The following is a 16,469-nucleotide window of genomic DNA, read 5'->3' as shown; positions in this document are numbered from 1 at the left end:
TGGTGTTGGCAACAACAAATGTTGCCCAATTGATCCTTCTAGAAATTCCACTGTGCCTGTGCTTTGCTGTCACAGTCTCCTGATTATATTTCCTTTTGCCATTGCCTTGTATATTAAGCTTCAGAATTGTTCTGAAATTGCCTTTTCCCTTGAATGTTCTCAACATGTCATGGTTTCACAAACTTGGAAGTATTTATAAGTTCTCATCTAGTTGCTTTTCTGGACATAGATCTTTATCAATCCATAGGCCGATATTCTAAAATCTATGATAATAGTTATGCTCTGTAGTCTGTTCAGTCTTGCAACTTCAAGTTGCTCTGCTGATGTTCCTGATTGAATTCTGCTACAAGAGCTGAATGTGAGACTTCATACGCCTTAAAGTTCACAGAACAAAAAAAGGTTATCTTGAGGCCCTCATTATGCCTACAAGCGAATGAACTTGGATTTACCTAATCAACTATCAAATCAGTGGCAGGTTCTATTTGATTTGGCACTTGAATTTGGAAATGAATTGATAAACCATTCTTGGAAAATTAAAATCTATTTCTTCCATTTATGGAGTCTTGCATAAAATCTGTGCAATTTAATTTATCTTATGGCATATGGATGGCTTCTTATTTGCCTTAATCTGGAGTTGCAGAACATAGATGGAATTTGCAATAGTTAATTGATAATTTTCACTCCAGAATTTGCATAGCATTGTCTTTAAAACATCGTATATTTATTTTTCATCTGCCTAGCTTGGTTGATGATTGCTCCGCATCTAAATTATGCTTCTAATTCATGTCAGGAAATGGAAGCAACTTATGTCCTCACTGTAGATGATACTGAGTGTGCTTATTTTGATCAAGTTGCGAAACTCAAAAATTTTGGTGCTCAGAATAAGGAAAGTATTGCAGAATTGCTTTGGGCATTCTTTCATTATTGGGCATATCATCATGATTATACAAGTGATGTAATATCTGTTCGCACTGGAAGCATCATTAGGTAAGATATGTCTAGATGTCTTGCACTTTCTATATTATAAATTCAACAGAAGTTCAATTCTCAAAAGCTATAGACGTTTTCATATTGCAAGCATGTGCAACATACTAGAGCACAACATATGATATTCTTTGATCTATATTTTCAGAGCTCATAATGTCTTCATTTGCATTGTGGGCACATTTTGCTCCTTGCATCATTTAAGATTCATGGAAAATCATTGTCTTTAACATATTTTTGAAGTCAACTGCAAAATTGTCATCCTTAGAGATGTTTGAACTAGATACCATAGAGATATTCTATTAGGACTATTTGTCTCTTGCCTTTTTAATGAATATACTTGCAACCAAGAAATATACTTTTCTTTGTCTGCAGTTGTCATGGATTAGTTTGGATTTGTTCCCCCCAAAGATTCCTTAAAAGATATCCAATATGCCCTCTTGAGTTTTTCTGACATAATATTTTTTACACTGATACCATTCATCAGCTCAGAAGTTGTGCAGGCTACCAGTTGTATATTAAAAATCAACATAATGCAACATGAATGGCTTATCTGAAAATCCTAAGGACTGTTGAGCAGCAGATCTAATATGTAACTATTTTATATTTCTGTTTGCTTGCCGAACAAGGATTACTGTTCTGATGAAACATAATATGCCATGGATGAAGAAAAGATATTAAAAATTATCTAAATTTTAATGCTTACAAATAGACTTGGAATATATGCTCCTAGAAAAAATACAAGCTTCACTTGGTGTCATAGATCATCCTCGAAATTCTAGTTTTTACTGCACTATGAACTAATATTCAGCCATTTATTTTTAAATATACTGGAATGCTTTTGAACTTCTTTTTTTGAGGACTACGATGGGTGGAGGCCTGGCTAAATATCATGGGATGGGATCAAATAAGGTCTCCTGTATCAACCCAAGAGACTACAAACTCAACCAATTGGTATCCTCACTTTAAAAAACTCGAAGGAAATTTTAATTATCTAAGCAGGTATTTTCTGCATAATGCAGTATAATAACTATAATGAAACAAGACTAAAAACCATAATGAAACAAGGCCATGATTCTAGGCAAGTTGATGTTTAATAACCAAAGTAAGAAATCATGTGGTATCAGCAAGTAGAGTTTCAGTTTTAAAACTCAACATCAGTGTGCCAGGTAGAGTTTCAGTTTGGTCATTTTGGCAATTACAAAAGTTTTTCTCCTAGTTGGTGTCTCGGTCTAATAGGTTATAAAATCCAAAAAAAGAACAATTAAGAGAAAAACATAAAGGCAAGTTATGCCTCTCTATTTTACTTTGTCTTGAGTTGTCTAGGTCATCATTTTTATAACATATTAAATGCTACACTAATGACTAATCTATTGAGTAAAAATACCAAATATCATTCAATTGAGCACACAATTAACAAGACAAGTATATAGGAGTATAAAATAATTGTGTGCCCCTGTTTAGTGTCACAAGAGTATAAAAAAATTAACCACCATTTAATCAAGCAAAAATCCATCTAAACAAAAAAACACATTTTATTTCATTATTTTGGTTTTTCCCAATACATCTGGTAAGAAAAGGAATTATACAGCACATAATGTTTTCTAGTTAGTAAAGGAATTCAAAGAAAATGATAATTAAAGAAAACATGAAACATATATACTAGTTAAAAAGAAGTTTTGGATTAGTTTAATCAAAACAGGCTGAAACTGTTGAGGTCTGCCAAAACCAGCCAAAATCAAAGATTTCAATCAGTTTTAGACAGTAAAACTGATCCATTTCAGCCTAAATGGGTAGGTCTCTGCCATAACTTAAAAGCTGGTCAACCACCATGTGCATGAGGCTGCATGGTTTTCTTACCAAATACCAAGACGATGTTGGTGAATTTCATTGGTTCTAGAGGTTTCTGATTTATAAGCTTTGTGGATTATGTGGTACGACTTGCTGAACTTTTTAAGGAGGCTATAACATGCGACAACTTGACATTGGTTAGTACAAGTTCTTCCTTCAATTGATAGTGCTCCAGAGAGATGTTGGTGGAAGTACTGAAAATGTACCGTCTTATGGAGAATAAAGTGAAGTTGTAGAATTTTCTGTTTGATATGTTTATTAGTAAATTAAGACATCATTATCATGGTACTATATATTGTTTTTATTGTTACTATTATTATTATTTGAAGAAAAGATTATCTAGACTCTATTGATTGGTTATTCAGATTCCCTAGAGTGCATAAGGAGCATAAGAATGCAAGTTGTCTACTTACCTATATAGAGGAGCATTGTCTTACTTCCAAGTATTTGCGTGGGTTACTTGGAAATTAAACAGATGGAATCAAAATGCTATGTTTTACAAGTTTACAGCATTGTGATACACTATGAATTGAACTATTGACCTTGGAAGCATGCAGAGGAAGGTTACTTGAATTCATGGTGCAAAAACGCAGGCATGAGTGAAGTTCCACCTACAAGTACTGGAAGGCCTTGATACATGGCATCTGAGGGAATGTTAATTTATTGCATTGTTAATGGCTGGAAGTCCAATTATACGGGAGAAAAGATATAAAGGGGTTGATTTTCAGAAGATAAGGATGAGTTGTTTTTTATTGTTATTATCATTATTTGAAGAAAAATTATTCTAGAATTTATGGGTTTGTTTTTCCTATTTGCTATAGCGCATAACGAGGATAAGAACAGAAGTTGTCTACTTGTCCAGATAAGGAAGCATTCTTTTTCTTTCCAAGTATTTGCATGGGTTTCTTTAAAATATTGAAGTGTCATGCTTTACAGACCTTCAAATTGTGCAGAGGGAAGATACTCAGCTTCATGTTGCAAAGTAGCATTACTGAAGTTCCACCTACAGGTAGTGGGATGCCTTGATAAATGGCATCTGTGGGTATGTTAATTGATTGCAAGTTAATGGCTGGAAGTATGGTCATATGGGAGGCAAGATGTAAATGGGACCATTTTCAGAAGATAAGTTTGAGGGCGTTGACATAAGAAAGCAAGGCACAAACTCTTCTAGGGGACTATTTAGATGTTGCATTAGTGATGGTAGTCTGATTGCCAAGATTTTAAATGCTAGTTGCTTATGCAAGCAGATAGGCTAACTCATATTGCCTAGGTAGTATGCAACTGTTAAGGTGAATTGTGTTTGGAAAATGCATAAATTGATAAAAATAGATTAAAAAAAGTGGAAACTTGAATTTAGTTAGTAAAAAAAATATTAAAAAGAAAAAGAAGATTGTGGAGGAGGGCAGAATAGCAGAGCAAAGGTATAGATTAGGTGGAGAGGGAAAAAATAACGGTCACCTGAACCAACACTATTGTTGCTTCCCTCTTCTATCATTTCCCAGCATTCTTCACCAATTCCTATGAAGAATGCTCACTGCCTTTTGCCTCTCTTAGCCTCACTTGAAGGTGAGAGGTCAGGATTCGTCTTCCTATGATGCTTGAAGTGAAACATGGGACTTTATGCTCTATACTAAGTCACACTGCCTAACCCATCCCACGGGATCCTCATCCTCCTGGATTCATGTGAGAGCATTTTGGTTTGTGCAGACTGCCTTATTGCCCACTATTTTGCCCATTCACGTGGGGTAGCCATATAGACTGCCTCTTAAAACAATGCCTGCTTTCATGCTTACTGTAAAATTAAAGGGGAAGCATGTTAGTGGAAAGAGGTGGAATTTTTTTATGAATCTTATGTTTAGAATCAAATAACTAGAATTATATGCTTTGAGTTAGAATTTATCGAGATAGAGAGACATGGCTCCATCATGAGTTCATAGTAGATGATGAGCCACAACTGGTGGCATATAGGAGTAGGGATGACAGTTAGGCTAGGGATGGTAATTTTAGCCGATCCACCGGGTACCTGATCCGATCCAACTCGAATGGGGTGGCTTTTACCCAACTTAATAAAAATCCGGGGTGGATGTTGGTTCTAGTAAAAATACCTAAAGCGGGTTCGGATCGCGTACGGATCCTAATGTGCCCCGCCCCAAATTTGACCTGGTATAACCTTAATCTAAACCTTCCTTTCAAACTACAATTATTTTATAATGTTTATATGATGAGTTCCTTACCTAACTTGACCCAACCCGGGACACGTATGGGGCTAATATGGTATGGAGTTTTTAATTGTGAGGTGGGTGCGGATATTGGTTGACTCGATTCATTGTTATCCCTAAGTTGGGCAGGTTTTTTCGGGTACCCGCTCCACCCAAACCCTATAGGACTTGTTTAGCAATACCTATAGGGTTTAGGACGGGTTTGGGATTTAAAACTAAAACTCAAATGGGTTTAAGATGGGTTTGGAATTTGCCCCTTGGATACCCTCTACCAAACCCTCTTGTATATAAATACCTAATGTAAAACCCTAGCCATTATCTAAGCTTCCATATTTGGCCGCTCCAAGCCTCCCATCCGGTTGAGATTCCCCAGGATAGAAAAAAAACAGAGGAAAAACTGTGGGAAAGCAAAGGAAAAATCAAGGAAAGCAAAGAAAAAGCAGAAAAAATTTTTTTGAAAGGTAAGACCTTTTTCGCATAGATTGATCATTTTTTTTCCTTTTTGCTTCTTTTTGTTTTCATTCCATTCTCTTTTTTTGGGGATTTGTGGGAAAAGAGTGCACCTGAGGGAGATTGGAGGGGTTTCTTAGGTTCCAAGTGGGGTTTTTTCTCGAGCATATGAGATCTTGTGGGAGTTGCTGCGGTATGACCGTATAAGTTGGTCCTTCGAGGTTTTGAAAGCTTAATCTTGGTAGAAGCATGATATTTTGTGTGATTTGGGGGACTTTTGATCGCAAAGATTCTTCTTTGGCTCCAAAATTTTCAATTTATGGAGTTCTGTACTCATGATAATATGAATAGATACCAAATCCATGGTGTGAGACTTGCACTGGGCTAACTTCCACTTTCTGAACTGTCATGTGGATGCATGAACGAGGCCTTTCTCATGCTATGCAACTACAAGGGCCAAATGCATGTCATGGTAGCTTGCACTGGCCACCACAGAATGACAGAGACAGACTCAAGGTTCATCGTTTAACATTGCCTTTCCCTTAATTTCTGAACATAAGCTTTGTGAGATAGGAGGTGGTCTGATTGTTTTGACAGGTTGGGTAGGAGTCATGCTCGAAATCAGAGAAACCAATTTTTGGTTTGGCGGGTATACCAGTTTTAAATGGGATGGGTTTGGAATTTTTGGTTAATTTTGTAATTGGGTTTGGATGGGTTCGAGTAGTAAGATTTTAAACAGTTTCAGCTATGGGTAGGGCAAATTTGGTGGCTACCCTAGCCGTTGCCATCCCTATACAGGAGCTTATCTTAGTACCCAAAAAAATGAGAATATGAACTCTAAGCTTTGGTGCTGGGATGCCCTCATTTGACAGCACTTTTGCACCTAGGTTTCTGTGAGTGTAATTGTCAGCTTAACACCAGATTAGTTTATAATGTACATGCTCTTCGGCATATGGACAGCAAGGACACAACACAGGAATGTAACTTTAGTCATGGTCCAGGTCTGCAACAGGTTCTAAGTTTCGACAAATTTTGCATGCAGATTTTCTTTTTAATTCATGCTGCATGGTTTGCAAGAGGGGATTTAGTCTACTTCAGCTGTAGGCCCAAGGGCGAAGATGGTTTTAAGCGACATGTGACAGTTTCAGTCTTGTGCTTGGACACATTTGGAAGGTTGATATGTCTTCTAAGAAAGCATTCTGACTGTTCTTGATTATTGCACAATGATGAATTCTTGCACTACCAATACATTGAATAAGAAAGATTTAGTCTACTGTTTCATATGCGCCTCAAAGTTTATGATTGGTATTTTCTAACCTCATTACTTTGTGAGATGACTAGTAAGGCATGGCTGCACATATTAGGTAACAAATAAATTTTGCATTATGGTTCTGATTATGTTTACACCACATCCTTCTGATCTAATTTGTACCCTCAGTTTTTTGTCCTGTTTTCTTCTGTGAAAAACATTCATTTTAAACATGCACACTCTTCTAAGATTCATGGAGAATTCTTCAATGCTTAGGGAGCTACAAACTAGTGGAGATAAGACTATTGAGCCACAGTCAAACACAACCCAGGTTACTATGAGGGGAATTGCCACAGTCTTGGTCATGAAGGAGCGTAGACTTGCATTAAGTTGCAGACTAAACAGGCAGTATAGATTGAGATGTCCTCAGCATTTTGAGCCATATAACCACTAGGGTTCCGGGAAAATGTCATATTTTCTAAATAATGCAGCTATTTGTACATTTGCAGTTGATTTTCAACTTATGCATAACAATGTGAGCATTTCTTGGTTTCCTTAGTTTTGAATGGTAAAGCTTGCAAGCTTTAGTCCGTAGGTAATCTTTCCTTCCTAATTTTGATTCCTTGAACCACTTAGATGAAATCTATGTTCTGTGTTGGTTTTCCAAACATTTTTTGCTTTATATTTTGTTACCTAATTCAAGCTTTTTCGACAGCAAGCAATTGAAGAACTGGACAAGGCGAGTTGGAAATGATCGTCATCTTATATGCATTGAGGATCCCTTTGAAACCTCACATGATCTTGGCCGTATAGTTGACAAGCACAGCATTAAAATTCTGAGGGAGGAATTCGAGCGGGCTGCAGATATACTACAATATGATTCCAACCCAAGTATAACTCTTTTCAAGCCTTACATACAAAGTCCAATGCAAAATTGATCAGAAGCTGGAGACATGTTGGACATGTTTTTGCCCTAACATTTGGTTGCTATATTGCAGTTCCTTTTCCATACAGGAACAAATCTTCAGTCTTTTTTGTGCTTATAATATATTTACTATGTTCTGCTTAGTAAGCCAATGGAAAGTGAGGTATCATTTATCTGAAGTGACAGGGTACTTGATTATCAGAAACAAAAACATGTAAGACTTGTCTTTTGGAACTCATGACAAAGTTTAAGTCCCATGCTTCGAAAAGAAGTTCAATCCCTGGCTATGAGAATAAGTCAATGTTGTGATAAACCATTATTTTGGGCATTATAATCAAGGTTCACAATCTTGACTCTAGATATCATACCAGTCTAGCATTGGATTGGCAAGGTATGATATTGTATCTTATAGATATTCAGCAGGCATAAGCTTATTGATACCGGTGGCATCTTGTTCATAGTCAAGGCCTTAAACTGCGTAACTCTGTATGCATTAATTTCGGCCTCGTCAAAGACTTGTTCATGGGCCAGGCTAGGTTGAGCTTAGGTCGGACTTTGCCCAAATGTCAACACTGTGCACTTCGACCCTGCTTAGCCAGGCATATGGGCCTATCTTTTAGGCTTAAGCTTAGCTCTTACTCGGGCTTCAGACTTTTTAACTTTAAAAATTACTTAGAATATTTTTTAAAAAATTATAAATTATAAATATAAATAATTAAATATTCTCAACAAACTAAAACTTGTTTTTATCCTAGTAAGTTCACATATTAATAGAAATTGTCAATTAAGTTTACACATATATCGAACATAACAAATAATATAAGAAGAATAAAAAACAGACTAAGCTGGGCTCAAGCTCAGCTCTAAGCCCCAAGCCCAAGTTTTGTTTACTAAAGGTCTGACTCATCAAACCTAGAACCTTGGGCTTGAGCTTACCGAAATGGCTTCAAACTCGAGGAAGCCAAGTGGATTGCCCCGGCTATGCAGAGCTTTAGTCTTATACTAGGCTGGCATATTTATGTCTTCTTAAACCCATTTCTATGAGTTTGATGATGTCATGTGATTAACTGCCTCATTCATTACCTTCAATTACATAAATTGGATATGCACATTTTAAAAATAAATTATCAACACATGTTGCCATATTTTTCATAATTTTTAGTTGAATTAATAATTTCTAAGTTATTAAACACTCAAATATTTGATAATTTATATTACAATCCAAAAATGGCTGACTTACGTCAAAAAAGTACTTCTAAATGATCTACACAAAATAGTAATTCTTATTTTTTTAAATTTTAACTAATTTTTAAATCATAATTATATTTAATAAAAAATATATGAAAAGTTCACTTAAATTCGGATTAGTGTAGAACTATTCCAGAGATATTGTATATATTTTTCTTTAATTCATGGATATGCTTTAATCAGCACTTATTTTTGATATTTATTTTAATTTGGGCTTAGGTTCAAATAAGATCATGTCCAAATTTAATAAATTGCTATCCCAAAATACTACTTTTTGAATATCATTTTTTATTATTTTAATATTAAAATATATTTTATCCAAAACTATATGATCAATAAGAATGTATGGTTTCTTCTCCAATGCGTATACTATTGTTAGATCCATAACATATCATCAAATCATGTGAACATATAAAATTTTTGCTTGAAATTTTTCCTTCTTGTGCCATTTTTCAGATCATTTTATGTATAACAAGAAAAAAAAGAAAAAGAGGGAGGGATTATACACGACCATGAGTTAAATTGGGGCTCGAACCACAAAAAATCTTCTCTCCTTATTTCTCTAAACTTTCCACTCTTCCCTTCTCCTTCTGACCAAAAAATAGAGGAGAATTAACATACTTTTTCCATCCTTTTTACTCACAGGAGCATACAAAACTAGCAGAAATAGAGTCATACTAACTGAAAGTGATCTATTTTATTTACCTTGAACTTATTCACATCGAATTTGAAACCAAACAAAACAACCCTCATTGGTATGATCCAGTACATCCAAAACCAGGTGAGTTGGTTTGATTTTGCAAGCCTTGGATGTAATGGTTTCAACCACCTCCATAGATATACATACATATATGTATGTATGTGTATATATATATATATGTGTGTATTTGTATGTTATATGCATGCCTGTATGTATTTATGCATCTATCGGTTATATATACATACATGCAAGTAGAAAAAATAATGGCTACTATCATAAATTACTTATTGCTATGTTGATTTATTATAGCATAAAAGATGGCCATTTTTTTTACTTGCAACTTTTTCAAGTAAAATCCCTGTCTTTCAAAATCTTTTTTCCATTAATTTTCCCTCCAAAAATGATTATGCAGTCCAAAAAGAATAATATGATTTTTATTCAATGAAAAGTGAAGGGAAAAATAGTTATTGTTCATTATAATGCACATAATGGTGTACGTCATGTTATTTAAAATCTTGTGTTCCAGAAGGTCCATTCAGGATTCCCACGGATTGGTAAACATATTAAATCTTCTTTGCATCATAGAAATTTTTTTTTTAAAATTTTTGGTAGTGGGCTTTCCTCATTTTGCTTGGATAAAGGATAAAGAATTAGAGTAGGCAACGTTAAGAAGGTTAGAGATTTTTAATTATTGTTAATGGTAGTTAATTTGTTAAAGCAACGTTGATACTAAGACTTTTATGTGTAGTATATGCATACTTCTAATTTTCTTTGTGAAGGGGCAAGTGAAATGCATTTCCTTTTGGTTTAAATGAGCTTATACTCTATAAGAAATAAACTTGGCATTGATAGTTTTCTATGCGCAAAAGGGACCAAGCAATGTACTGGCCGGACCAAGGTGCAAGCATGCCACTAATTTGAACCAAAAAGGATGGAAAAGACTTAGAGGACCTCGTTACTGTCTTGAATCTTTAATTACTAATAGGTCCTAGTGCCTTGAACTAATAAGGACCTCGTTACTGGGATGCTGCCCGCTCGAAGGATGGTAACTAAAAAAGACTAGACTACGGGGAATCAGAAATTATACTAATCGAAGGTAAAAGGGATACAAATCTTATCTATATATTAAAGGGGAGTTCGGAGTGCTCCAACATGCCACATGTTGAGCTCCAAACTCCCTACAGTTTTTTTTTTTTTCGCAGCATTTTTTCTCTTTTATCTTCGATCCCTTCCTGAGCCTTTTGGAACCTTTCCGAGCCCTTCTGGACCCTTGTAGACGCCCACCTCATCCTTGCTCTTCTCATCTTTACCTTCCATCAGTCTCTATCGTTGCCTTCTTCACCTGCATCGGCTATCCCCCTCCAATCTTCCTTATGATGCGCAATATATATATATTTTTTTCTTCAAACCTTTCCTAGCCTCGCAAATGCTTCGAATCTTCTCGAGCTTTGCAGATATCCACCTCCTCCCCTCTCTCCTTGCCACCACCTCCCGTGGGTCTCTGTCATCATCTTTCTTTCCATCGTCACTAGCGTCGGCCTTCCCTTTTGATCTTCCTTATGTGCTTTCCTTTTCATAGATCTCTGAAAAAAAAAGAAATGAAAAGAAAAAGAGGAGAAAAGGGAAAAAAATTGAATGATCTACGTGGGAATAGAAAAGATCTTCCCTTTTAATTTTTCCACCTTTCCTTTGTTTTTGTTGATTTTTCTTATGTTTTTCTCTAATTTTTCCTCTATTTCTTTCTATTCTCAGGAGTCTCAATCGGTTGGGAGGCGCTGAACTTTTCACCCTGCTCTTCTTGACATCATCTCCCATTGGTCTCCATTGTCGTCTTTCTCCCCATCATCACTAGCATCGGCCCTCCCTTCTCTCCCTTAGGTACTTTCTTTCCCATAGATCTCCGAAAAAGAAAAAGAAATGAAAAGAAAAAGAAGGGAAAAGAAAAAAAATTGAACAATCTATGTGGAAAAAGGTCTTCCCTTTAATTTTTCTACCTTTTCTTTGTTTTCATTGATTTTTTCTATGTTTTTCTCTAATTTTTCCTCTATTTTTTCCATTATCAAAAGTCTCAATTAGGTAGGAAGCTCTACATTCTTCACCTCACTCTCCTCGAGGTCACCTCCGATCGATCTTCGCCGTCACCTTCTTCCCCATCATCACTGGCGTCAGCCCTTTCTTCCGATCTCTCTCAGATGACCAAGATAATTAAATATTAATTATTTATCATTATTATTATATTTATTAATTATTTTTTTAATCATTATTTAAGTAGAGGGCATAGAGTGGGTTACTTGCTAGTATAATAAAAAGTTTTAATGATTTGAAATGGAGTTATTATGTATGGTTATAGCTTTTTATTAATAAACCTTATCTCTAAATGCTAGATAGTTGTTTTTTCTCTATATTGATACATATATTTTTTAGTTGATACCGCTCTAACCATTTCTCTTGACAGCTATCACTTTTAGTCTAATTTCTACATCATTATTTCCACTCTTTATATTCTGGCTTCTTCATAACCACTTCTATCATAATATGTCCAATATGAGGTGAATAAGTCATTTATAACTTCAGCAATATTAGCAAAAGATATAATAGACATCTAAGTTAGCATTTGGTCTTCAATGGGTGAACTATTCAATGATCAATTAGTACCTTGCATATTTGGTCTATTTTTAAATCACTCCCCATCGCTTGACCTACTTTGATAACAAGTTTTGATACATTCGACCTGCACATTGATTATGTTACTTAACCCATTCTCCATTGGTTAGTGTTAGAATAGCATGGTTTCATATATGTATTTTTTTAAAATTTTCAGATTTAATTGCAATGAAATAAAAACTTTGATTAAAATTATTTTAATCTAGACATGCATCAGATCAAGGATCAATGAACATGAAACATTCAGTCTGAAAATTTTGATTATTAGAAATATAAATACAAACAGAAGATCTGATTTCCATACCTTTACGTGGATCAATGATCTCCATAGATGATGACCATGGTATGCTCCGAGATCCTCGATTAGCCACACACACGTCTGACTTCTACGGATGTCCACACGAGGCCCTCAAATCCGATCGAAGGTCTGCATCTTCATCAGAGTGCTAGTTTTTTTACAGAAGATGTCTCTTGATGGTTGAAAATCTTTCTTCTTTTATCTAAGACTCTCTTGGAGAAGAAGAAGAATAGGAGGATGAAAAATAAGAAGACTCACTTCTTTTCTTTCTAGAATTCACGCATAAGATCTCTATGCTAGAGATCTATCTGCCTAAGAAAGAACTCTTTTTCCTTTCATGTCTAAGAAGAATCTTTCTTCTTTTTCTTCCACACACAAGGGAAACCTTTTCTCTTGATCTTTTCTCACACCTCCAAAGAGGAACTTTTCCTCTCTTAAATCCCACTCACAAGATGGAAGACTTTTCTTCCTTTGTCATGCTCATGAGGAAGACTCTCTTCCTCTCTTTTTCTCATGCCAAGAAAGATTTGAATTTCAGATTTCTTACATTAAAACTCATCCAAAACTCCATGCACAAGAGGCCTACTTGTATAGGCATTTAGGTAGGGTTTAGTTAGAGTTTGGGGGGCATCCAAGAGTTGGACGCCCCTTCCTATTTCCTTGGGAGTTGGACGCCCCCTCCTATTTCCTAGGCATGCAAGAGGGCTTTGAGGCATGGCTTTTTTAGCATGAAACTCCACACAAAAGGTGAGTGTGTGGGGAATTAAGAGGTGCAAAACCAAGAGGAGCATGGGTGTTAGTTGGCATTGCCCTTTTTGGCGTGAACTCCTTCACGCAAACACCACAAAAATAGAGTGGAGAAATCTCACTTAAAAGCATATGGCATGGGGGCTTTGAATGTGGCACAAGCGAAGAGAGTCCCAGTCAAAGTGGGGTCTCTTTTGATGCTTGGTTTAATCTAAATCAAACATAAATCAATCCTAATCCAATTAGGAGTTGATTGCACCCAAAAAGATTGAAATCCTAATCCAATTAGGATGCCAATTTCTCTTGATTAGATCCTAATCTAATTAGGAATTAGGTAGCATCCAAATTCAAATCAAATAAGGAATTGGTCTCTCTTGCAATTGGATTACCTCATAATCTAATTAGACTTGATCTAATCAAATCCAAATCAATCTAAATTAAATCCAATTCAATTAGACTTGATTTCAGCCCGACTGCTCAATCAACTTGAGCCAATTAGTAATCTAATTGCTTATTAATGCTCCTACAACTCACTAACTCTTAGTAAGTTTGACAATTACGATAATTGCATTAGATCAATCATCAATCATATTGATAATTAAATCTCTTTGTGATTCATAATCACAGATCAACCATTTGATCCGACAAAGATCACTTTTGTGTGTGACTCCGTAGATTCTATTCTGTCTGGTAGTGAGATATACTATGATCTCTATCATAATATCATCAAAACTCTTTTCGATGGATTGGAATGATTTCAACTCTGTCCATCAAGGATCATCGATCATCAAAACGATACTTGATGAGTCTCACAATCCATCGGTGATATCTAGTAGTATATAGTGGCAATCTAGCAAAATAAAATATTAAATCTTTAAGTGCAGTTACCATATGATTCAGTCCTTCTATCATGAGTTTCGATAAGATGAAGATCATGGATAACTCGTCAAACCTCATCGCTTGTCATATATAATATTTGATCGACTCGAGTTCATAAGTGATATCCTATAAAAATTTTTTTTCATCATTCACTGCCATGGCCATGGTCTTTTAAACTCAGTCTCATGAATAATATGGGACTACTCCTTATCTATCAAGATCGATAGATCCCATCTAAGTGTACACCCTACTCTTACAGTAAACTTATTGCAGCTAACATCTACTACAATGATCCATATGGCTAAGGACCATATTTATGTATAGTCAAACTATAGTAACTCCATTGTGAGCAGTCGAAGCACTACAGATTTGAGGACTACTTACACCACTACAGCATTGAGTATATCATTGATGAGTGGATAGATATTCATGTGACTACTCATGTTGGTCATGCTCGGTATTATTGTTCTCTAATAATCATCTGCATTTTCACTCCAGTATCTTCACACTATAGACTCGAGACTCATCTATCTAGAGAAAAGTGATCTATACACCAATTTAACTAGATCAATTACTATCCTCATGATGATCCATTGATCGAGATTATTTAAAAATTAATTACCAATAATATGTCTCAAATTCTCAACTCTTGAGAATATGTATTATCATCTTATTAATTTTTTGGATGATTCATAGACACATGACTCTATATGAATGAGAAAATAATCCTATTTATTTTATTCAATTATAAACCTATGTCACTAGAAAGGTTACAGGTGTCGGCCAACTTAGTTTCTAAGGTATACATTTAATAATTAGGACATCCTATCTACTTAAGGTGTAACCACATGGCCTTTGCTTAGTTGGTCCTTGTGCTTCCACTATAGATTAGGATGTGATATAAACATTATCCCCTACATCTCATTATCCCCTACATCTCATCGGTTGATCATCAAGAGGGTTATGCAAATGTGCCCAACACCATAGCCGCAGTCTCAATTTAGTGCCTGTCAGGTTTCAAAATTATTTTATCTAATGGACTCTTCAAATCTCTCATCTTTATCTTTATTTATGGTATGGCCGAGCACATCTCTTTCAGTCATCTATAGTGGTCTTTATGCATCATGTATCTACATCAAGAGGCTACTACAAGTGACACATGCAATCTCACCATCTCCAAGATCTTGCAATCAATTGAAATCCTTTTTGAATATACCTTTGTAAGGTGCATTTTGCTTATTCCTTATAGCCCACCTTTTCCATCTCTCATAGCTATCTCTTTCCTCCTTATAGACTATCCTTTCTATCTTTCATAGCTATCTCCTTCTTCCAACTCTTCTTCCTGCAACCATATCTTTCTTTTAGTTTTCAAGATCCTCCTCTCTCAACTTGTGAAATCAAACACTTCCATCATCAGATCTATGGCCAACTAGGCCCAGGAGAGGCAAGAGCAACTTGAGAGCTCAATCTCTTAAAATCTGTTCCCCTAGGTACCTATTACCAATCCTTTTGGTCTTCTTATGCTTGCCCCTATTTTCAAATATAATGTCCCTCCATCTCTTTCTTCTATTTTTTCATATCATCATAAAGAAATCTTTCTTTATTAGAGACTGAATTTTGAAACTTTAGTCTAGAAAGGTAGCAATTGCCACTAATCCTACCAATTAAGTCAAGCCTTTGGAACTGATGGCTTGATTGTGTTTTTTAGCTGCAAAGCTTCTCTTTGAGTGATAAAGAGGCTTCTAAATATCTTTTTTTTTTTTCTAGATTTTCTTTCATTGCAGATCGATCTCTTCATCTTGCTGCTCTCTATTCTAGTAATCTTCATTTAATTCCTTACATCTAAGCCATGGCATATTCAATCTCAGCATTTTTTGGTTTTGGGGTTTCTTCTGAATCTTAGGCCAACTTGTGAAGAATTTAATGCTAATACCTTTGTCAACATCTTTGATGGTGAGTTTGAAGGGAAAATTATCCGATCCAATCGGATGGCTGGGGTGCATCTAATTTTTTTTTTTTTTTTAGTGGTAATATAACATTTATATTTATCTTGATTGCAGTGGAATAAAGATCAAATATTGAGAATTTCTTGCTTGAATCCAAAGCTTTGTGAGGCTTGAAAGTACAGGTCCTCTATTTCATGCACACGCCAGTTTTCATAGGGAAGAGGGATGATCAACCAATAGAAGGAAAGAAAGAAGCAGCTATTGAAATCAGATTTCAAACAATTGGAAGAAATCTGAAAGAGAAGGAGG

At 35.4% G+C, this 16,469-nt stretch overlaps 1 protein-coding gene across 3 annotated transcripts in view; it reads left to right on the top strand.

The window, feature by feature from the left end:
- Positions 1-8,038, top strand: part of LOC105054567 (UTP:RNA uridylyltransferase 1) — a 58,745-nt gene extending 50,707 nt beyond the window's left edge. For all 3 annotated transcript variants that reach the window (XM_073246952.1, XM_073246951.1, XM_073246953.1), the window contains 2 exons: positions 791-987; positions 7,469-8,038. In XM_073246952.1, coding sequence (XP_073103053.1) covers positions 791-987; positions 7,469-7,691 — 420 coding nt within the window. In that variant the 3' untranslated portion in view covers positions 7,692-8,038. The remainder of the gene's footprint in view (positions 1-790; positions 988-7,468) is intronic.
- Positions 8,039-16,469: the final 8,431 nt, after the last annotated feature.

This window comes from Elaeis guineensis, chromosome 12 (genome assembly GCF_000442705.2).
Source record: "Elaeis guineensis isolate ETL-2024a chromosome 12, EG11, whole genome shotgun sequence".
Lineage (NCBI taxonomy): Eukaryota > Viridiplantae > Streptophyta > Magnoliopsida > Arecales > Arecaceae > Elaeis > Elaeis guineensis.
This window is presented reverse-complemented; position numbering and strand designations above follow the sequence as displayed.